This window comes from Epinephelus fuscoguttatus, linkage group LG5 (genome assembly GCF_011397635.1).
Source record: "Epinephelus fuscoguttatus linkage group LG5, E.fuscoguttatus.final_Chr_v1".
Classification (NCBI taxonomy): domain Eukaryota; kingdom Metazoa; phylum Chordata; class Actinopteri; order Perciformes; family Serranidae; genus Epinephelus; species Epinephelus fuscoguttatus.
The window spans coordinates 18428942-18453700 of NC_064756.1; the positions used below are offsets into that span (position 1 = coordinate 18428942).

At 41.4% G+C, this 24759-nt stretch overlaps 1 protein-coding gene across 1 annotated transcript in view; it reads left to right on the top strand.

Annotated features, from left to right (window-relative positions):
• LOC125888235 (F-BAR and double SH3 domains protein 2-like) overlaps positions 1-24759 on the top strand; it is a 92327-nt gene that overhangs the window by 48225 nt on the left and 19343 nt on the right. Inside the window, exons 7-12 of the mRNA XM_049575447.1 lie at positions 1775-1829; positions 2058-2186; positions 11107-11229; positions 12113-12208; positions 21071-21187; positions 21294-21398. Coding sequence (XP_049431404.1) covers positions 1775-1829; positions 2058-2186; positions 11107-11229; positions 12113-12208; positions 21071-21187; positions 21294-21398 — 625 coding nt within the window. The remainder of the gene's footprint in view (positions 1-1774; positions 1830-2057; positions 2187-11106; positions 11230-12112; positions 12209-21070; positions 21188-21293; positions 21399-24759) is intronic.

Genomic DNA, 24759 nt, shown 5'->3' on the forward strand with positions numbered 1-24759 from the left:
TTCTGTGCTGTTGGGGGGAAGATGTGTGTGAAACATCCATGTTTTCCCAGACATGGATGTAAACTGTAAGTGCAGCTTCACTGGTTTTGAAGGCATACAACCACAAATCATTTATTCTAGTTTTTTCTTTTTACCTTCTATTGTAAAATTGGTCCTGAAAAGTCTTAAATGTAACTCGCCTTAAGCTGTAGGACCCCTGAAAATGTTTTCTCCGCAGCTTTCCAGGTAGATTGACATATATTGTTATTTGTTTTTCATTATGTAAGTTTAATTGGTGTTTACATTAAATATCCTACTGAGTAGTAGAGAAGAAGTTTCTCCTGTAATTCAATATTTTGAAGCTCTGTACCACAATTAGTACCAGCTTGTGATGCAGTGCTGATGAGTGTTGTTTTTCTCACAGCCCCAGGTAGCAGTAGCTATGGTGACATTTTCACTTCATTGAATTCCCGACTCTGGTTAGCGCCCACATCGATTGGCCAGTCAACTCTTTTCTGTTCTCTATCACTCAGTAGAAAGACACAGCCACAGAAATTACTGCATTGCCGCTGTGCCGTTATGTGTGTGTATGTGTGTGCGTCTCTGAGACAAATGGCGAGACATTAGTCATTGTCGGGCACAGGGAACACACAGAAAGACGTTGGTGTGAATGCTGAGACACAGCACGCACTTTTAACACCACTTATGAAGCAGTGTAGCAAACCTAGAAACACATCACGCAGATATGCTCACACATGTAAGCGAGTACACATGGCCTGTTCTTATGCACGTAAGCACACAGTAGAACAAAAATGCAGACCACACACAAACACATACATGCACCTCGGCTCACTCTATCATCTTATCAGACAGGTCCTTCTGATGTCGCCGTCAATATACATCATTGTGGCTGGAGCAGGCTAAGATTTATCGCTGTCAAGCCGGAGCTTGTTCAGGGTCAATATATGATGCCTGCTGTGAATCAGAGGTTAGAGAGTTACGATGTCGTAGAAGTTCTTGGATGTTTTTCTCCTTTCTGCCCTACCTTGTTGTTGATATGTTTCATTACATCTATGATTGTGAATGAAGTGGATGTCAAAAAGAAAACAGTGTTCCTTTTGTTAAGCATTTTAAGTATGTGAACAGTGTTGTAGTCAAGACCACCTAAACCGAGACCAAGACATGATCAAGATCAGAGTGTGTTGAAACCGAGTCCCACACTGGATGTTACACTTAAGATGTGGAAGATGCGCTCCTCAAATTGATCTGAAAGATCCACTTTCTCATAAAAACACCCACAGAAAACAAGTTAAGATTTCCCTTCATTCACCTATTTTATCGCCATTCTGTATATATGTGTGTATGTGTCAGTGTACCATAAGAAATGTCTTGGTAAAATAATCAAAAGACATTGCAGAGGTGAGTTTTATGTGTGGGACTTTTCCTTTGTTTTCTGTGAGCAAACAAGTACAAACAAACACTAAGGAGCTGAAATCAACATATAATTATTTGCACAGGCAGTTTAGTGAAACCCTGCAGTTGTGGTCTTGACCGCTCTTGAAATAAAATCCCGAATCCTCTTTGCTTGAGACCCAGACAAGATCAAGTAAAAATGTGGTTGAGTCTAAGACGAGACAGAAACCTTCACAAAGTGGTCTTGACACCACGACTGACCTCAAGTACTACAACACTGTGTACAAGCATAAACAGCTTCATGTGTTTTTAGAATTAAATTTAAACTGATGCATTATTCATTAACATTAACTTCTTTGCTTGCTCTCTCTTTTTATTACAGGTCTAAACTGGGTCTTTTTCAGTCAAGAATTAGTTTACAGAAAGCAAGTGTAAAGGTAAGAGGGGTCACTCACACAGCCAAATACCATCATTCCCTCTTAAGGCAGAGCTTTCAAGCTGACTCTTTTAAATCCATGATACAGCAACAAAAATGGTTGCTTCATTTTGCTGCTTAAATGAGCCCAGAACCTAAAAAGAGACTCATACACTCAACATCAAGCTTAAAGCTCTGCTCTGTTACCGTAATGCAGTATTGCAATATCGTCTGTCTCCTTTCATTTCAGTTGAAAGCTAAGAGAAGTGACTGTAACTCCAAGGCGACACAAGCCAGGAACGACTACTTGCTAACGCTAGCTGCTGCCAATGCTCACCATGACCGCTACTATCACACAGATCTACTGCACTGCATACAGGTATTTGCATAAAGATGGATATAAAGCTTTAAAAGATGTGAATGGTGTGAGAGAGAATCCACACCCTCGCTGTGAATGTGGGCATTTTATTAAAACTGCACATTTCCAGGCAGCTGAAATGGTAGTTTGTAATGCTTTAATGACATTTCCTTTTACTACGACAAGCACTGACTTAAGAATCTCATGCGCTGATAATACCCAGAGGGATTTTCCAGTAACGGGGACACATTTTCTAGTTCTAAATTCAAAGGGGGAAGCAACTTTGAATTAAAGCTCCATTTGGGATAAAATGTCTTCCTTTTATGAGCGCACAAAGTCAGACTCCCTTTCAGTGTCACCGAAGTAGTTGGAGGGGAAAGAAATCATACATGAAAAAGTGATGATTTCACAGTTTTGAGTCTTCAAAGAGAGTCAGAGGGTTCTCTGGATTTGTGATTTTGAAGGGGCTTATGTGAGGAAAAATCCTGCAAAATGAGCCACCCTGATATTTGCTCTTACCAAATGATCAGTAGGCATGAAATTATATTTTCCACAATGTTGACTGAACTGTATTAAGGCAAGGGAATTCTCAGAGAGCTTTCACGATCGTTGTAATTTTGTGTTGTTGACAGAATACATAAAGTCATCAAAGGGTGAATGCAAATAGGTTTGCTGCATTGGGGGTGTTTTCTTCCTGTGTGTGCAATGACTCGTTGGGCCTCATGATCACATGTGACACCTTTATGTGACATGCATCACTGTGAACTTGAATGTGTTCATTTATTTCTTAATATAATACATTAGCCACCTGTGCTTACGGTGTCACAGCTCTAAATACAACTTATATTGCATTAGTAATAAGCAGTATGGCAACGTGATTAACATAATATTAGGTTTGTGTATAAACAGACTAACGGAGCCACTGGTGTCTGACAGGCTGTGCACAATTTACTGCAGAGCCAGGCCAGCAATATCAATGAGATCAGATTTCAGTTGAGGTGGGAGGGGGGACGAGCGGCGCACATCGTGTTTGTTTCCTAGAAAGTTCATGTGGTTTTTGTTGTGATGAAAGGAGAAGTGGCAAACTTAGTCTCCCAAGAAAACTAAAACTGCATGTGAAGCCAACGAAAGAGGTGTCCTAACTGGCCGCGAGTGACGCAGTGGGCCATTTTGAGCTCAACTGTTGTTGGTTGCCTTGTTTCTATTTATTCCTGTTCTCAATTGAAACGCTGCAATGGATGAGGAATGGCTGATTCATGAGGCTGAATTGAGGCATCATCAACACAATGTCTCATTTTTTTCACTGTAAAATCTGTCTCTACTTGCTCTACTTGCTGGTAGTTACAAGAGGTACGTCCAAAGTCCCTTAAAATTACTGCTAACCACCTAACCTAGCCACCTTACCTAACTGTTTAGTCCCTCCCACTTAGGAAAACATTTAAGGAGTCAGGAGTTAGGAGTGAGGAGCGAGGATTGCTGATAAGAGACATGAGATGGCCTTACTCTGAAGCGTCACGTAAAGCGACGTCCTATTCTGGTGACGGCGGCACCTATAGGCGGCACAGCTGGATCTGCTGCATAATGGAGCCAGCGTTTGGCGTACATCCCAAGTCACATTATATTTGCTGATCAAAGCCGTAACCGCCCCCCCCGCCCCGCCGCCGTTTTGCATGTATTACCATTGTTATTGAGTCATTTGCCGAAGTTTGTGGCAATCAGAGAATGGTCTGTAGCCCTGCCACTGTCACTGTGATGAGCATCATTATCATTATTATTATCATCATTATTATCACTATTATTAAATCCACTCGCCATCATTCAGCAAGTCAGCTGCTGAGTGAATAAGACATCAGACCTGTCAGTCTACCTCAATCAATTCAATTTTATTTATAAAGCCCAATATCACAAAACACAATTTGCCTCACAGGGCTTTACAGCATACGACATCCCTCTGTCCTTTGGACCCTCACAGCGGTTAAGGAAAAACTCTGCAAAAAAACCCTTTAACGGGGGAAAAAACGGTAGAAACCTCAGGAAGAGCACGAGGAGGGATCCCTTTTCCAGGACGGACAGACGTGCAATAGATGTCGTACAGAACAAATCAGCATAATAAATTAACAGTAATCCGTATGACACAATGGGACAGAAAGAAAGACAGAAAGAGAGACAGAGACAGAGAGAGAGAAAGAGACAGAGAGAGATGCAGGACAGACGGTAATGACAGTAGCTTACAACAACATTAATGATAGTAATAATAATAATTAATATTAATATTACCTACAGCCTATTAAACATTATTTCACTCACATGACATGCAGGACAATTAATGATGGGCAAATGTGTTTGTGTATGTGTGTGTGCGTGGTGTTTTATCACTCGAGCAGCTGCACATTTAACAGCCACGCATCACAGACAGTCCGCTGAACACCGCAACGGGTTGTGAATAAAATAAACTTAATTACAACATGACAGTCTTGCACGAAATATCATTAACGTTACTCTTTGTATGTGAATTACAGCGTTTCATTGCAAAGAATGCATGTAACGGGTACACTTGCGCTGTTTCTCCGCCATCTCGTTCAAATGAGCCAGACGTAGGGGGCGGGTATTTATATGTCATGGCCTCAAGCTGAAAAAGACATCCTGTTAGGAACCTCTCGTGTTACCTTACTCATCGCACCTAACAGATCCCTCCTAACGCCTAACGCTAACTCCTTACTGGCAGGAATAAGAGACATGAGACGGCCTTAAAGATGGCGGACCTTGAACGACTTCCGGTTCAAGTAAGGAGTTAGGAGTTAGCAGTATAAAATAAGAGACTTGAGATGTACCAGTGTATGTCATTTCCAGTAAATGTCACAATAGAAAACATGTTTTGTGTTTAAAAAGTACAAACCTGGGAAGACAACAAGCACTCACTGCACAGCTTATACCTGAGTCCTGTACTACAAAGCCAGTTCCTTAACCAGGACATCTTCTCATTTTTTGGCTTTACTAATCCTAATATTTGCTGTCTGGATAACCAGCACTACAAAGCTAGTTATCAACTAGTTCAGTCAACTGTGGGTTTTCCTATCCAGCCACGAACACATTCATCTGAAAAGGGTGTTAATTATGAGCAACATGAAACGGTACTGAAAGTGTGTGTGACTATGAAACAGTATAATGTCTTTGGCGTGGTATGTAAATGATACTCTGCGATCGAACGGAAATGTAGAAATGTTGAAAATACTATCAAAAAAGTCACTAATGGCCGAGTCTTAAATTAGGTGTAGGTATCATTAGGCAACAAGTAACATAAGTATACAGTATGTTTTGCTATTTAGTTGGACGATGATGAAACTGCTCTAAGTGTGTCCCATAAAACACCTTTAAGTGATGCCAGACAGTTTCTGTTTCTAAAGTAAAGGGTGAAAAAGTAGCCTAGTTAATGACTGATGAGGTCTGTCTGACCAAAATGTGGCATTTATATCAGCGGGAGCCAATTAACAGTTCTCACCACAAAGGTGTCTCATGTTATTTTGAGCTGCAGTGAAATTAGTGTAAAATAAGAACACTGTCACAGAGGACTGAAATAAACTTTACATAAGTTAAAATAATGAAAAAATCATATGTTTAGTGTTGTGAACGATCTCTCTGTTTGTTAGAAGCTGTTTTAAACCGGCGGAAACAGAACCCTGGAACAATTAAACAATCTACTATTACTACTGACCTCTAACAATATATAGGCTCCTCTTTTTTTTACCTGAGACTCTGGACTTTTGTCCATGGATATTTTTTTCTTCAGTGATCTGACTGGTCAGAGGTCAGGGATCTGATACTAGCTGTTCAGCATAACCACAGTGATTTATCCCGAACCAACTTCTTCGTACTGAAAACCCAGAGTTAACCGTGAAGTTAATTTGCTAACTTCAAATCCTGCTTCGTAGTACAGGCCTCTGGTTTGTTTACATGACATAACAGAAGTGCGTACTTAAAGGATTCAGTGTTGACAGAGAGCGTGTGATGTGACGCCATAGTCAGATGCTTGCTGTTGTGACACAGTGCCATTATGTTCCACTCGGGAGCGGTGTCTGAGTCAAGTGCGAGTCAAGTGGTAAAATTCAGTATACCGGTTCGGCCGGTGCTTAATATCAAACTGGTTTGAAAATTTTTAAACCAGTTCAACCCTGTGTGATGTGAGATGTAAATTTCATTATTTTGTTACTGTACTTAAAATGATGACCTCATTGCTGTAAGTGATCATGTCAAAGCAAGTTCTTGACACAGAAGCAGACTCGCTGTCATCCCTCATATTGATTTCACCAGTGGTAGCAGGCTGCTGTTCATGTGTAGAAATGTGGTATTGGATGACCTTTCTGGCACGTGCACAGAATCAACACACAGACAGACGTTATGCTAAAGTATCTGCATACCATTGTGGTTACAAGAAATCCAGGTCAGCTGACGACAGGCAGACAGACACAGTCTCACACACACACACACACACACTAAATGACTATCCTGTGTGCTGACAGACACACCTCAGCTACTGTGTGGTGGATGACATAAGCAGCTGAGCAACTGTGATGTCATCCTTTTTTAAAACACAGTACAAACATGTCAGTCTGACAGACACACACACACAAACTCATATGTGCACATACACACAGACATCATGTGTGAGATGTTTTCTTTATCCCGACAGTCATTAGTCTCAGACATGATTCGTATTTGGCAGTGAAAACACAAACACACAGTGGGGAGACATTCATCAGAGTAGCTGGATGACTGTACCAGTAAGGTTGCTGCTTTTAGTTTTCTTGTCAGTGAAGTAAGTTGCATACATTAAGAATAATTTTTTTTTTTTTTTTTTGCTGAGTTTCTTTCTCAGCTTTTTCCATTTTGTGTAATTCCTGTCGTTCCCTTGCTTCTCCTTCTCCCCAACTCTCACAAACTCTGCCTTAGGCGTGTATGAGCATCTATACTACGAGGCCATTCTGAATAATAGATCCTTAGCTCCTCGCGACAGAAGGACGGGACTGCGGGGAAATACGCACATGCACAAATACATGCACGCAAACACACAATGAGAATGAGGGACATCGCTAGAGGGAGGCAATCTGCTCATCCGCTCTCCTTCCCCCTGCATTTTTTTTTTCTTTTATTGTGGTGTTTACAGGTCTTCACCTGAAAGCCACTGATAACAACACTCCTAACAGGGGGGACCAGAATTTGCATCACAAGAAAAGTTCCTTTCACAGTTTTTGCTCCACTGTGATCTGCTGAGAAACTCTGCCCAGAGAGCAGCATCAGTGGCAGATGTAAAAATAGCAGCCATACAATATATATATGCATCACCAAAGCAGCACAATACAACCCATTGAATCTCCATTCATCCTGCTTTTCATCTCCAACAGCACTTATATTCAACCTATTAAATCCATTGCCCTCTTGTCGTGAACATTATTAATTGGCTACAGACATGGGAGGACATTTTGGAATAGATGAGCTACGAATTGCTAACCTTATGGCAGGGAAAGTTTGCCAGCTCCTCTTTGGATCAAGACCTTTTCTGCCTTTAAGATCAAGCCATATAGAGAAGGATAATGAAATGAATGCGATAGATAATAGAGCGGCTTTCTGCATATGAGGGTTGAGGACACTTGAAATTGAAGGACTTGTTTAGGTCTGAACTTCACTTCGTAAGTACTGACTGTGGCTGCATGAATAACATATATCCTACACTGAGCGCTGCTGTCCTTGTCAATGCGACAGTTGTAGTGAAAGGGCAGTGGAGGAACAGGCTGCTCCACATCTCCCTCTGCTGTTGGCAGCCGATGCTCTTGTAGCCGTCTATCTTTTAAGTCCCCCGCTAGTCACACACACTTAGACTTCTGCTACCCTGTCTGCTTCACTGTGCTGTACTTATTGTTCTGGCCGATGCAGTCATTCAACCCAAAAAAACATATACACACACACTGACCACAGTATGGGGACGGGGCTTTTTCTGGAAGCTGACTCACTCCATTTCAACACTACCGTAAATGGATGAAAGAAGGAGGGGAGGAAAGGAAGAAAGGGGGAGGAGGAAATGAGCAGATTGACGAGGGAACATTTAGGGAGAAGTCAGCCAACAACCCACCCTTAATGACATAATTTCCTTGTCAATTTCCCATTGTTTCATAAGTCTGTGTATGCAAATGCTACTTTAGTGTTATGTACATATGAAGTTTTTGTTGTATGTTTACTGTGTGACAGTGTAGGTGTTACTGGGAGGCTGCAGCCAAGAACATCCTCTGGCCAGCACAGAGTGAAAGCAGGTTTCTGAGAGTGTGAGCTTTTATGAAGTACTTTGGCTAGAGGAGAGTATGAATGTCTGAGTATTTGAGAGTGTGTGTGTGTGTGTGTGTGTCTGCGGTCTCTGTGTTTTGTTGAATTGGAATCTGAACCCCTTCACCTTCCCCTGCAGCTGTGAGAACGCTAGCCAAAGAACACTTCACACACACACGCACACACACACACACACACACACACATACAGGTCTCCCATACGCTCATTCTGTTCGTCTCTTCTCTCACTCTTTCATACCTTTTCAAATGCTCACTCTTCCCCTCTTACCTTCTCTCCTCCTCTTCCTCCTCCTCTCCATTAGCCTCTCTCTCTCTCTTCCCTCTCTGTCTGATCTGTCTGTTTGGCAGCGCGGCCTACAGCTTGGCAGCACTACCCCAGCTCCCCATAGAAAGGCTGTTCATTTGGGCTACATACTCCATTAAAACCTCTTTATATCGGCGCATCAGAATCCACCTCTAATGATACGAGCTGTCAAATGAAAACATCTGCTCGTTGTCTGTCCTTCCTTTGACTTCGCTCTCGTCTCTCGTTGTTTGTCTCACTCTCTTTAATTCATAAAAATGTGTGTTGTGCAGCATCAGGCAACATAATCTATGCCACAGTTAGACTAGATTTTTTCCCTGTTGGCAGCAATGCTAGGACAGTGGTGAAGTGTGTTTGTGTTTGTCTGTGACAAACCAAGTGTTAACACATATTAAATTGAAACCTTTATTTAAACACCCACATAGAAGTGGAATTACATCTAAAACTGGAACAATATGAATTATAACGAGATAAGTTGTCCTGCTGTAACAAAACAAACTGGAGAGTGAGGGAGCTGTCAATCAGTCAAAGGCTGTGCACGCACACACAGACTTAAGAAGGGGTTGAATTATGCCAAGTTCACACTACATGATAGTGTTGTTAAAAATGTCGATTTGTCAATTCATATCAATTCTGATTATTTGAAATGGTTTCAATACTCTTTTTGGCAGTATCGATACACCAGTACCAGCCGAGCTTTCGTGCTCGGCTGGTACCGCCACTATGCTAGGGAGGCTCACTAGTACCAGTACCAACCGAGCTTTCGTGCTCGGCTGGTACTGGTACTAGTGAGCCTCCCTAGTGTAGTGGCGGTCGCAAGAGGTTCCCACCGCCAAATCAAACGGGATCAGATTCCTGAAGGAGGCTTCAGGATGAGAGAGTAACTCCAGAATCTGAGCCAAGTCCTCAATGAGGGCCCGTTGTAGATGGGAGGTTCCAGGCGTAAAAGCTGATTCACATTGATATTCTTAAAGTTAAAAGTTAGAAAATTCCAGTACCGTGACAACACTACTATGTGACTTTAGCCCTGACTTTCCCCACGCTGACAGACTTTGCAGCTCCCTGACAAAAGCCCTAGATCAGAGGCACATTGCCGATGGCTTGCAAATCGGCCCACGAGCACTATGTGTGAACTGTTCAAAGACACAAACTGAGAAGCTCGATGAAGGGCTCATCAATGCATCACAGACACAACCCAGATATCTAGCAGGCTGAATATCTGGACTCGTCGGGGGCCTGTGGGCAAGCTACAGCCAATCAGAGCGTGAGACAGGGTTGAGTGGAAACGAGCTGCAACATGGAACAAAGTTGTTGCTACACGTAGAGGGTACAAGCTATAAATTATAAAGATGAATGGACACAGGCTTTCTGAACACGTCTGTCTGTGACAATAAAAAAAATCCTGTCTCCCACATGGTATTACATCATTACGTTATTGTAAAAAACAGTGTGGAGACCAGGTCTTGTAGCGTGTGACGGCCTGTCGCTGGTCAGTGATGTAGTGCAGCAAGTTGTGTAGTGTGAGCAGCACAGCGATCTGATGATGAGTGTGAACTTCATCTTAGGCAACACAAGTGGAAACATCTGTTTGTGGACTATTAGTGTTTATTCACGTTTCTATTCTGTCGTGACCTGAGAGCAGATACAACAGTCTCGTCTACTCGTGACACTCTACAGTTTGCTGATGGATTGGGCGGTTTGCCGAAGGGCACATGAGTACTACAGGAGTCTCTTGTTTCCATCGAAACTGACATTTGTGCATCAGCAGATTATTTGTTGTTTGATGCTAAAACATACTGTATGCATGTCTATGTAAACATAAATTTGAATGAGGATTCACTTGTCTAATGCCCTCGGGAGACACACTGTTGAAAATGTGTCTCCATATTCTTTTTGCATGTCCAGAACTGGCCTACAACAAAGTAGTTGTGCAAACAAAGTAGTCACACATCCCTGGAGGTGATGATGTGTTCCTCCAGGCTCAGAGACAAGACAGAAACGAGGGACCAGACGACCACAAATATTGTCTCCGACAGGCCCCCAGTTACATAATAGCTGTGGTTAAATGATTGCTGGAAGTTTGATGATGAGAAACAAGGCACAATTTTGCAAGAAAGAAAAAGTAGTATATTGCTGACTTTATTCACCTACTCTTTGACCCTCTTTCTCATCTGTCTGTCTCACTCTTGGTGTCTCCTCCTGATTCTCTTGTACTTTCTACTTTATTATCAAGGATTATGGAATTACATTGAATTAATCCATTCTTCACTGTAACCCCCGGCCCTTCTCTCTCTCTGTCCTCTAGGCCTTGGACGGCAGGATCTACGAGCATGTGAAAGACTACCTGGTAGAGCTGAGTCGCACCGAGCTAGAGGCCTCGCAAGCCACACACAACACCTTCCAGTTCCTGCTGGACAAATCCTCCAGGGTGAGTCAGAAGTATTGTGAAACAAAGACCGTCTGTGCTCATGTAAGTTAGTACTTGTGGAAATATAGTGTTTTTTGGTCTCAATTCAGATACTGTGGGGGAGTATGCATCCATCTTCTTGACATCACACACTGATCAAAGTTCTTTTTTTTTTTTTTTGCAACAACAGTGTGTTTTTCTTCAGTGAAAGGAATGAAACAGCTTGACATTTTGAGTTCATTTGTTATTACTAGGCATTATTTGTCTTACATTACACAGCAGGGAAACGTTGCCTTGAGCTTGGAAGCATCACACATACAGCATTTTAATTAAAAGTATTTCAAATTGAGGGATGTAGGAATGCTAACAAGACATTTCTAAGGAAGACAAAAGCTACAATATGACGCATTGTCAGTATAGATTAAAAACTAATGCCTTGGACTTTTGTAATGTGTTTTGTGTTCTTGTTTGTGTGTTTGAGCATCTGTGAAAAGCTTGTGGCCTTCTCCAAACACTTCTCAAAGAGAGAACGATAGATATATAATCAAAACACAACTCTGTAATTGGTTTTCATCAATACAGTATGTACAGCTCAACGCCTCTCAGTACACCATCACCTGCAGCCAGTCTGCACTTTTATGAAACTGGATTTAGGGCTCACTTAGAGAGACCCCACCTGTTTAAAATGATCAAGCCCAAAATGTATGTATGAATATGAAGCACTCACCCACTGTAGGCTTGAAAGGTGGCTGTAAAAAGTCTGTGCTTCCCTCCATCCCGGCGGAACAGAGGCCGCGAATTCAATAAGGTTACAACGGATTTTAAAATTGACAGTTTTTTTACAGCAAGAAACTTGCTTGCAAATAGATAGTATTAACTATATCAGTTTGTGTTTCTCTTTCAGATAATACAAGAGTACAACCAGCAGTTGTTCATGCAGGAGAATCCAGTGTTTCACAAAGCACACGACTTCCAGTTCCAGCCCAGCGAATGTGACACGGTGAGACACACACAGTTTGTTGTCGTGCTTTTATTGTTTGTGTATGAACCTGTTTACGCGGCAGGACAGTCACTCTGTCTCTCAAGTTCTGTCTCTTTCAAACACACACACACACACACACACACACACACACACACACACACAGATAGTAATCAGCCTCTTGCCAAATGTTGGCTTGTCCCTCCTTGTACCTTTTCTCCTCCGTCCAATATTGTATTTTATATCTTTGGCTGATGTATTTAGCTCATCTCAATCAGTTAAATCTAACAGAATTTATGTACGTGTACTCTTATGATTTTAGAGAATCCCATTAATACATCTGGGGCTGACAGGCTTGCCAAGCTGGAAACCAGAGAGCCAAAGCTCTGATCATTCTTATTCTCTGGAGAGATCGTTGGCTCTTTTGTTTCCAGCCTGTTGAGATTTCTTTATGTTAACAATTCAGGATGGAGTTGTCCAGTTAACTAGCGTCTGGTGACAGCATGACAGAAGCATGAAGCTACTCTGTGTTCTAATATTAATCGTTTTAACGCCAAATGATAAGTGTCCGCTGGGAGCTTCTCTTTGTAGTCGTAGCTTCTTTTCATCATTTACAAAAGTAACATAACTTTTTTTGTCAAATCAAGTAGATGGATGTTAAAAATATTTCAAGTAGTTGTAAATTGATCTCAAGTCTGTGTGATCATAATGCAGCAGTGGGACTCATGCTGTCTCACCCCTCTGAGGACTTTTTAAGTACTGCTGGTGAAGAAAGAGATGTCTCCCACTGGACATTGGTCCTAATCCCTCTATAGCTGTCCTTCTCTCTTGTGTCTGAGTCATGTTGTGCTCTCTTCTTGTTTCTCAGCTTCTTTCCTTCTTCCACTTTCTCAGCTAAATGTTCCTTCTCTGATCTTAACTGGTAGCATTTCTCTAAACAATAACATGCTGTTCCTTCCCTGTGTCTTCCTAATCCAGTTCAACCTTTGCTAACACTTCTTCCTAACCTTTTCTTCCATTAACCCCTCCTTGTATTTGTCTGTCTGTGTGCTTGCACTGCTCCTCTTGGGTGTGTGGGGCGCCTGCCTGTGTGTGTGTGCGCGTGTGCCAGACTCTGAGCTCGGTGCAGCAGTTGGTGGACATTGAGCCGTCGCCCGTCAGTGCCATGAGAATGACCCTGGCACAGGTAGTCTTAACTGTTGTTAGCATTCTTCATCTTCATTCCTGACACAACTCATGGATCATCTGCTTCATTCATGTCTATCTATTTATCTGTTCTGGTGACAGTGGCTTGACAGTGGCTGTATTGCCTAACAAAGCCTTGGTAAATCTTTTAATAATGCAGTTCTATGATTGAAATTTTGTATGACACTGGTAACAGGCACACTGCTTTGCATCTAGTACACTTAATGATCATCCTGGCATGTTTTCAAATTAAAACCTGTTGTAGATAAATCAGATTTAGATCGTGTTATGTTGAAAATGGTAAGAAATCTAGGGTTGTTAACCTGCAAATGATGATTTGTGTATACATTACTCACCCTGTGTTATGCTTCCACAGTGAAAGGATGGATGTGTGGGGATTTTAACTACCTCTCAAACAACTCAGGAAGTTTAAGCCAAGTCTTATGAATTAAGTCTCATGCCTAGTACGCCCCAAACACATGCATTTTTTAAAACCTGACTATATCAGGCAAGGTGTTTGGGAAGCACTGAGCATACAACTGGATAAGTGAGACTTGGATTGTACTGAACAAGTTGTATTCGAGTTTGCAAACAGATGTTTTATATAGTTTTGCTGTTGTTAAATGCAGTACCCTATGACTTAAATCAGTGTTTCTCAAATGCCATTCAAGTTGTGCCGCAGGATTTTGTGATAACCACACATTATTATGGCAAAATTCAACTGGGCCTATACAAAAAGTTATGAATGGATTTTCAATTGACTGTATCAGTATGTTGTGTGCACCCAGTTGCTAATTAAGAGGCAAACTAGCTAAAAAATGTAAATTAATTGATGTTTTAATTTAAAAAAAAAAAAACCTTCACGGGGAACCCATTTGTCACCTTTTGTGGGAATCATAAGTCTGTGACACATCAAAAGTCCTGATTGGCAGCCAGTGTGAGGGATGATATCATTTAAAAGGAGAAAGCCGTGTGTGGGACAATGGATTGCTTTATTGTACAGAGCACCAGCGAAGACCACCTGTCAGTAGACAGTAACATGAAAGCTACCTGTCTTATTTTTTCTTATTTTTATTGCCTTATGTCGTGATACGAGTGATAACACAGGTTATGGAAGCTTTTGTGCACAGGTGTACTTTGAGATTTGGCTTGCCCTTTGGTGTGCCCTGGACACAAAAAGTTTGAAAACCACTGACTTAAATTAATCAAGAATTTTCTCAGTTGTTGGATTCTTCGTTCACTGTGAAAGCATGCGAGAAAAACAAAGTTCTCACAGGATGACTTACTGGCATACAATGATCGTCTGAGGTTGAACTATTCCTTTAATATGATTACTCTCATTCACTAAGGGGCCATCTGGCTGTGATCATGACACTTTGGTCACTATACATAACCACTTCTCCCAAAAGAAGCCCTGGACTGCTTGAGCACCAAGCGCTAAGGTGGACAGTGCTTTCTTTCATGACTTAACCCGGACTGACCACAGACAGATGTAATGCAGTATAGGTCAACTGGAATAACCTTTACATCCCAAACATCCTTCCTGGCAAACAGAGTGGACCAATCCCTGTACCTAAACAGAAAGCCGTGCAGGCCATTACAGCATGTCTAGCCTGCATTGACACAAAGACTTTTTACAGAAGAGACTATGAGTATGAACATGTGAAATATTTAAGAACAGATGTTCCTATCTAATTTGATTTATGTAAGCGTTATATCAGGGTGCTAGTTATCAGAATCCCTGTGGTCGTTTGTCATAGTAAGATGACCGTGACTGTTGCATGCGGCAGTGTAACTACACAGGCGTGGCTACAGTTACACCTATGACATCATGCTCATTACTGATGTAATCAATTAAACTAAACCTAATGCGTGTGAGGCTCTGAAATACTGGTGTTAGATGGATATTTAGTCATAATCTCACTTGAAACTTGAGTGTAGCCTCCCTTTTATGCAACAACGGAAAAATCAGACCAGAGTTAAGAACAGCAGTTTCGCATGTATTAAGGTGCAAAGTCTTATTACTCTAAGAGCTGTAATACCCTGCATTATCTCGTTATCTCGTAATGAAACAAGGGAGCTGCATATTCTGGATTATTGAATACCACTCCGCAGCACTGCAATGCTTTGATACTGTCATCTGTTGGTGAGCAATGCAGTTCCAGCACCAGATGACTTATCAGATGCCGTAACCTTGTTGCTGTTGCATCATCGTCTAAAATATCACTACGCTATCATCGGCCTCCTGCAGATAAATGGGCCAAATGTTGTGTGTGTGTGATTTTTATTTGCACATTTGCAGTCATCGCAGGCAGAACGATCATCTCTGTATTTGTTTTGTTTTTCTTTTTGGTCTTTGTATGTGTATATTTTCTTTCTTAGAGTCTGTGTTAACCCATCCTAATTACATCACCACACCAAAATCAAGCTGCTGCAGATTGTGAATGAGTGAAAGTGTTGTGTGGGTAAATTCTGTCTGAATAATAAGGAGGTTTATCCTTTTAAGTGTCTGCATCTGCAAGCAGAAGCCTATAAAGAGAAAATATTAGCTGCACAAGCACAGGATGTTAAATAATACTAAAACTAAGAATAAAATTAAAGTGGATTAGGGATTTAAGATAGGCAGTCTATTCTGGTTTATTAAGATAGCTTTCTTTTTGTCGTATTCTAACCATAGCAATGCATTCGTGACAGTCAGAAGGCACTGCTGTGTGTTCAACTGCAGGCTGTGCAGACACCTTGAAATCATCGTCTCCTGCTGCTTTTAAAAATCCATTAAAACAGCTCACATAGAAATACGGCTGCCTTGACTTAAGTGTGGTACAGGTGCTGTTTAATGTGATGTATCATATGAGTCAAACAGCTGTAGAGATCCTTTAAAAAATAAACAAACAAACAAACAAAAAAATACAATGGGAGCAGATGACGTGTCAAATTATGCTTTAGAAAAGACAGTAGTAGCTTCTTACAGTGGCAAAAAAAATATCATTGGGTTTAGTTTTTTGGGCATTTTTGCCTTGCAGTAACATGATAGTGAAGCTTTCCAACAAGTGATTAGAGTGAGGGGATAGAAAATATTTGTGTTTCCAGACTATTACCTGCATTCTTGTTTCTACAAAACAAAATTCAGAATCTCTAAAAATTATTGATCATACAAGCAGAGTGTTTTTCATGGAATTTGGAGCAGGCAGCCAAAATGTTTACCACTGGTGAGAGAGTGCGGGCAGAGTGAGTTTGATGTCGTCAAAAGCATGGCAAGAAGTATGGTGTATGACTGAGCGCACACACCTACGCAGAGCTGCCTATAAGCCTGGACACCATGGCCTGACAAAGAAACCTGACAACCAAATCTGGACATCCAAGCCCAAATTAGTTTGAAAGAAAATGTATCTTTGACTTGCGTAAACACATAGCGTCACAAATGATCAGATGTTAAGCTTACTTGAACATTTTTTTAATATATACGGTGATGTAATTAAATTATTCAACTTTTTTCAACTCTTTTTTTAGTTCTTGATTCTAAAAGACACCAAAATTATTTCTCTAAAGATTTATTTTGGGCATTTTTGCCTTTAACTGATAGAACAATGTAGCGTTAAAGGGGGAGAGGGAGAGGGGATGACATGCAGCAAAGTACTGCATCCTGGAGTCGAACCTGGGCCGCTGCGGCAAAGATAAAGCCTTTTGAAAATGGGGTTACTGCTCTAACGACCAAGCCACCGAAGCTCACCAAAATCAATTTTTAAATATGTTAAGGGAAAATAGTATGCGCATAGATAGACAGATTACTCTTTGGGCAGAGATGTTCCACAATGGCACATTATCCAGCCTTCTGCGTAGGACTGCGGAGTGAACAGCCACATTTGGTTAATGCACGTTTTCCGAGGGCTGGCCATTTGTACTCAGATGTCAGATATGGTCTGAAACATCTACAGAGGAGTCTGGAAAAGTATGAAACTTTGAAATGGAAAATGTGTAGGAACCCTGGACCTCAAGGGTTTAGACATTTAAATTAGTATTTTTCTACTAGCATACGCTGTAGTATCATTCAGAGAGACAGCTACAACAGCTGACACGGTTCATTCTCACTCCTTCATCCCTGTGGTTTCAGAATAACACAGTTTTTCTGCACAGTCCTCTGAATGACTGTTATTATGATGGTGTAGGTTGTTATTGAAGAACAGGATGATCACACCATTTTGAGTTCACTGTGCTGTACTTAACATTTCCCTGAGCTGGAAGACTGACTATCCGTGATTTTGCCTGTTATCACATCTACAGTAGTTTGAGAGCTTGATTTGATGAATTAATATTTGGCATGAGATCAGATTATCATTGGCTATGTGTGCTAAACGTCCACACTTGACCAGCCGAACCTTTCAAGGTGCTCCCAGACTTTTAGGGTCTCACCAGCATGCTTTAGGCTTTAAACATAAAGCTGAAATGCAGAATGAGGAGTGGAAACTAACAGCATCACACAAAGTCACATAAAGGTCACATGCAAGGACAAGATTTAAAGTGTTTTGCATCCCTGCATACGCATTTTCCTCATATAGATGCTTGTTGGCCACCTGAAAGAAATGCTTATTTAGTCTGTTTACTCTATTAATCTTATACCAATAAACTATCAGGGCCCAATTTGCTGAGCTCTCTCTCACAATATGTCAGCTAAGAGCCACTGCTCAAATCTAGTTTTCTGCCTCCCTGCCTCAGCTCCCTCCCTTGCCCGAATGTAATTAAGCTGTAAATCTCCCATGTAATACTCTTCGTTTCACACCTATACTTAGCCAGATTTATGCCCTCTTGTTACCGAAGCAGCACATAATTAATAGATATGATGTGCATGGAAACTTGCAATTAAAATATCGTGTACCGTAGTCTAGCGAACACACTTTTATTATCAGATTATGGGAACCCCAGCCTTTCAGGTCTGTGAGCACTCATCAGTGACACTGAATGTATGTGGGCTCAATTTGTTTTTGTTGGAAGTAACATTTTGTCTCTGCCTAAAGCCAAAATAGATGTCATACTTAACATTTTTGCAGATTTTTGAAACAGTGTACACTGCAGATACTGTACAAAATGAAGCAACTGGGATGACAAGTTTACAGGGTTACACACTAAAAGGTATCCTTTTTGTTTCTTTGTCACCGTATGACCCATATTTATGGTAGACAGCAATTAAAAAAAAGATCAAATCAGAGTCACATTTAAGTAGAAAAACAACGACAACATTGGTTTCATTAAACTGACCTTTGGAGAAATTGATTTTGATAAAGAAACGAAAGCAGAAAGCAGCAAATGTACAGATGGCATTTTGTTTTTGAATAAGATGTATAGATATATCTATATACAGTATAAATATTGTGAAAGAAAATGACAGAAATTATGTTTCTCCACTTTAATCAAGCAGTTTCTTCAGAACACTTACAAAAGCTAAACAATCTAATCTTTCGTTCCTTTAAAGCCCTGAAAACTTAGCGTCAAGTCTGTTGTACAGTCAAAGTAAAGAAAACTTAAAAGAATCATTTACAAAGAATTGTACCCTAAAAATGCAGTTAATGTGCTTCATCTGGACTGAGTGGGTGTTGTTCGGTCAGAAATGGATGGCCCTTTTTCACAGCAGACGTCTTGACTTGGGCAGCATGGTGGTGCGGCTAGCATTGTTGCCTCATAACGAGAGGGTTCCGGATTCGAAGTGTGGTGGGGGATTCAAACCCTGGGGTTGGGGGAGCCCTTCTGTGCAGAGTTTGCATGTTCTCCCCATGTCAGTGTGGGTTTTCCCTGGGTACTCCGGCTTCCTCCCACAGTCCAAAGACATGCAGGTTAATTGGTGACTCTAAATTGGCCGTAGGTGTAAACATGAGCTTAAATGGTTGTCTGTCTCTAAAGCCCTTTTTAGATAGGAATTGTGCAAATTTGCAGGAAAGCCCAATCAGTCTTTTTTCAGTATTGGCAGTATAAAAACAAAATCGGGGAGTGCAGCAAAATGCCTCCTACCTACTTTTGTTTATACAGAATACGCCTTTTTCGGGGCAATGGGGGGCGTGAGCTAGTAACAAAACGCGTGGCTCAGCGTGCGACGTAAACAGTGACGTGGGAGGGAAGCCGCAGCTGGTCAGTCTTTCGGCGATTCTCTCATAAGTTGGCCCGTCCTTCACCGTCCCCGTCATCTGACGGTTAATGGCCTCTTCATTTGCAAGGACAAGGAGGGCGCACAATTCCTTGTCTCCCCAGTTGCTCATCTTTACAGTGTCTGTCAGGTTTGCGTTTCCCTCTTGCTACTAGCTGCTCACTAATTCCTGCTATCATCTGTTTCCTGTTTATTCACTGCCAGTGGGTCGCACGTGCAGCATCATCAACAGCTCCTCCCACAAGTCATCAACAGCCCTTCCCGCTGCGGTAGGCCGCCTTGGTCTGTTTAAACTAAAAGGGTTCCACCAATATGTCTACCCTACGAGGCGGAAAATTGGGCACCTTGGATCAACTCGCCAATCCGGCTGTGTGTGTCTAAACGCTCGCAGCTTGCCGGCAAAATGGCCCAACATTCGCAGAAAATCTGGCAGTGTAAAAGGGGCTTATGTGTCAGCCCTGTGATAGTCTGGCAACCTGTCCAGGGTGTACCCTGCTTGTCGCCCAGCGTCAGCTGGGATAGGCTCCAGCCCCCAAGAGACACCCAACAGGATAAGCAGTTAGGGGAAATGTAACTAAAATAGAAAAACAAAAACCAATTTGACTTGTCATAGTAGGAAAATCAGGTCAAACTGATAACATTAATGATGGCTTAGTTCCATTAAGTGTCCCAGTAAGCTATTCAAGAGGGCAAGCATGGACCTCCTTTAAGTGGAATGCAGCTGTCATTAATGTCATTGAATACACCTGTGCTTTTCCTACTATGACATGTCAAAATGTCTGCTGCGTTAAAGGTCTATTTACAGTGACCAAACAACCCAAAGTAAGATTCTAAGGCTGTTGAATTCTGACTAATACACAGACATACGTGACATCACCTTTTTCCAGCTAAGCCCTGCCCACTTCAAATCAGTGAGGAATAAAGGAAGAAAGTAATACAGACATCTGCCATGTGAAATAATCGAAACATTCATAACATGCAAACGTAAAAACGTGCATTCATGTTGGATCCCATTTCTTATCGTAAGAATAATGTTTAATGTTTGGTTCTGTCCCTGACAAGTGGTGGATTGATGACTAGGTGTGTGGACTTTGAACTCAAAGACACATTTAATACATTAGCCTCTGAAGAAAAACTGCCACCTGCTTATAATTGGTGTTGAAGGCTCACATAGCTGCTTTTGTATGTCAGAAAAAAGAAGAAAATTTAAAATGGCCTGTTGCCTTGTACCACTGCTCCCTCACTTAGTAGCACACACAAAAACACACACTCATGCTCTTTCACATGTGGTTTTAATAGCAGCTATTTCATTCCAAGAGTATAACAATAGAGCTTTGCAAAGCACGCTGTATTAATTATGTGAGGAGGAAACAATCTTTCTCTCACACTTTCTCTAGTTCAATTAACAGCTTCTGCATATCACACACCTTGTACCATTACTGCTCACGGTGTACTTATGTGTGCACGTGTGTATGTGTGCCGTGCTTGTGTGTGTGGGGCTGGGTAAATGTGTGTGTTTACCCATGCCTGTCTGGTGTGTGTATGTGTGTGTTTGTCTGCATTAGAGTCGTCAGCTGGAGTCGGAGACGGGGACGACGGAGGAGCACAGTCTGAACAAGGAGGCCAGGAAGTGGGCAACCAGAGTGGCCAGAGAACACAAGAACATCATACATTACAAGAGAGTAAGATGGACACACACATGATCACATCTGCCACATATACCCATTTAGGAAATTTACAATGTTTAAAAGACTATATCTAATCAAGTTGTGTGTGTGTTGTTTTCAGTGTCTGGAGGAGTGTGAGAGTCACGGCCTGCCCCCTACAGAGCAGGGGAGACTAGATCTGGAGATGAAGATAGAAGACACCAAAGAAAACATTCGCAAAGCTGAGGTAAGTGACTCACTCTGTTGACATTTATTTTTGGACACAGATCAACCCTTCCTGTGTGACATTAGCATGTTCTCCTTATGTACTTATGGTTTTCATCTGAGATGTTTCTTCTCTCTCTGAAATTAAAGATGAATGTTTATCTTCTAACAAATCTTCAGTAAACAATCTTGAATGTATGTATTTATTTGGGTATTTGCGCCAAACTGTGACTGTACAGCCATGGCTCGGTGCACGCAGCCAAACAGAATGTACGGTATGTAGACTGATGTACAGAATGTGGAGCCAAAGTTCACAAGCATGAGCGCTGCATAAAAACCGTCATAAGATTATTTTTTGGGCTGTTTTGCCTTTAATGGACAGGACAGAGTGAGGATTGTGAGGTGGGGAGAGAGGGAGAGAGTGGGGGGGGGCATGCAGCAAAGGGTTGCAAGCCAGAGTCGAACTTGCAACCACTGCGGCAAGGCATCACCTCTATACATGAGGGGCGCCAGCACTATCCACTAAGCTACTGACGCCCTGTTTCTGTCATTTATTTAATGTTAGCAACCATGAAATGCTTTCTAGTAGCGTGTTGCATTTTGATAGATGGGGCATCCACCCTTTATTTGCGTAAAATTGTATCTAGGCTACTTTATGCAGATCAGGGTCATCCGGTGCCACTCACTGCCTCTGGAGCCTCATGAAAAACTTTTAAACTAACCAATACTGATCTAAATTAAAGACAGAATCAGCAGCTGCATGGCTTATTCTCACCTCTGATGTTTTCAGAAACACATTTCAGTGATCTATTTTTGTAATATAAGAGAAAGCCGGAGAAAGAGTTGTAAGTCTATGAGATGAGAACATCATGTCGGCATTGCGCCTCCGCTGTAGGGTATGTAAATAGAATCACATCCAACATGCTAACGCCTATTTGATGGCATCATCCAAATGTGCCAGGATGAAGAAGGAACAAACTAGAGTCCATCTCCTTATCCTGGCTGCTTTTACGCAGCCTCTAGATGTAAAAGCAGATTGGCATTTAACAACTACTGAAACTTGGCGTTTACATAGGTATATAGCCATGGTGGTACTATTTAAAACACTGCTTCAAATAAATAAGTGTTTTGTATTGTTTTATTTTTATGTTGTGTTTTCAGCGTGATAGCATAAGAGATATTTTCCAGTTTTATAGCCTGTAGTAACCTGTTTTCTTTCAGGAAGGTGTTGGTTCAGTGTTTGACAGTCACACAGACACACGTGTTTAAAATGGTCATTATTCTAATACTGAAAATATTTCATCAAGAGAATTCTGAGTCTGTCACACTTGCGCTAATGTCTGTTCAAATGCGAGTAATATAGAGTGGCTGGTCACTACAATCAGAGAATGATGTGTTTAAGGGAAAAAAATGGGAATGTGTCTTTGTAGTGAATGACAAATGTTTCATTTTCCCTAAAATATACACTGTAAAATCTCTGGTACACGTTGACGCAACAGTAGTAAACGTTGCATATTGTCTGTATAATATCGCTGCAGCATCAGAAACAAGCCCTCTGTTTCTGTGACAACACAAAATGCAGCCCCCCTCCCAGTTTTCCTCTCCACCCAGTGTTTGGGCTGCCTGACTAATTATTTGGTAAATATTTTAAATGCAAACAGCGGTAGTTGGCATTTCAGTCTGCCCCATCTGCATGGTTGACGAAGCAGGGTGAAATTAACAAACACGGGCCGGGATCGATCAGTACACCTTTCACATCTCAGGAGACGTCAAATCAGTCAAGTAATTCAACCACTGTTATCCACGAGGCCCGGTAATCCTCTGGTTTTGCTGCATTCTGTTCGGCTTTCGAGGTTTAAACACACTTTACACAGTTATGTCTGTCTCAGTAACTCAGTGTGACACTACAAAGGTCTGTAAGCATTGCACCTATAACAATCTGAGTGATGATATCCAAACCATCAGATGCTATGATTGCCATTTTGCTTTTATGTCTTGCTCTTTGAGCTTCAACTCCTGTCTTTCCCTCCTCATCCGCCTATTGCTCACCTTGTGTTCTCTTTTTTCCTTCTGCACCCCTCAGCCTTTCCACTCGCTGAGATATGTATCATTTATGTATTGATTCTTGATTCACAGTAGTGAGATCACTGCATCGTCTGTCATTCCTCTGAACTCCATTCTGTCTCTGTTCTCTCTCCAAGGGCTCTATATCCTTTTGCTTTTCATGTCAGTTCCTCAATTGCATTTTCTTGTTTCATTTTGCTCATTCTCTCTCCAACACGGCCTCTTTGCCTCCACACAACCTTTCTAATTGAGCTTTCACATATCTGGCACCCTCTGCTGTCAGGTTCGGTCAAGCAACATTTCACTTCTGGTGTTACCTCTCTGTGTGACCACTATTTCACTTCTTCGTTTCCATCCCCTGAGGGGTTTTTACACTTTCTCGTTTAAGCATATCTCAGGTAATCTCACTGCTTTCATCGGTAGACATGCTTTGGGTAGCTATTTTAGTCTCCCTTACACTGCGAGAATATTTTCACAACACTATGGGTAGCTTGTGATCTCACTTTCTACAAAGTAATAGGAGTCTTTTTTATCACAAAGTGCAAACATGCGACTGCACCACCTCTTTCCTATCACTCCTCCCCTCTCTGTGTCTGTCTCTGCTCACACTGTCTGTCTGCTATTCTTTGCTCTCCCAGGCCAGCATTACCTTGAGTATGATGATGAATATTTTATGAGCTCATTTGGTACAAATGGCTTCATCACAGAGCTCTTATCGCGGGATTATAAAGGGAGTGAAAGCAGTACAAAAGACATTCTGCAGGTTTGATTACAGCATTATCTGGATAGTGATTACATCATTCTTTCCTTTAACATGAAGTCTCACCTTCCTCCCATTAAGCATGTTGTTGCAGTGACCATTTTAACACCTTATTAGCAAGAAATGAAGCAAGACTTATATTTAAGATGGAGAGTCAAAGTTTGCATGTACAGTCAATTTGTGAATTTAAATATTTTTTTAGGCTTCTGTCTTCAGTGGAGACAGCATAGTGTAAGTGGGTAATTATCCGGCTTTTACTTTGGTATCAACCTTGGTGTCATTATCAGCTAAAAACTCATTTGTGTTTCAGAAGCAGCATGTCTAAAACACCAGTAAAAGAGACTGATAGCATAGTTGGCCTTGCTGCCTGTCCTCATTAACTGATTTTATTTTTTTTTTTAAATAAATTGCCTAATTTGCTTGTGACAACATCTTAAACACTTTGACGGCCAACTTAGTTTCAGAGTCAGTGATTATAGTTGATGTGTTGTTTGTGCTAAAAGTGTGACCATTTAGTGCATGTCAAACTGCAGGCGAATCCATGAGAAAGATACAGTGT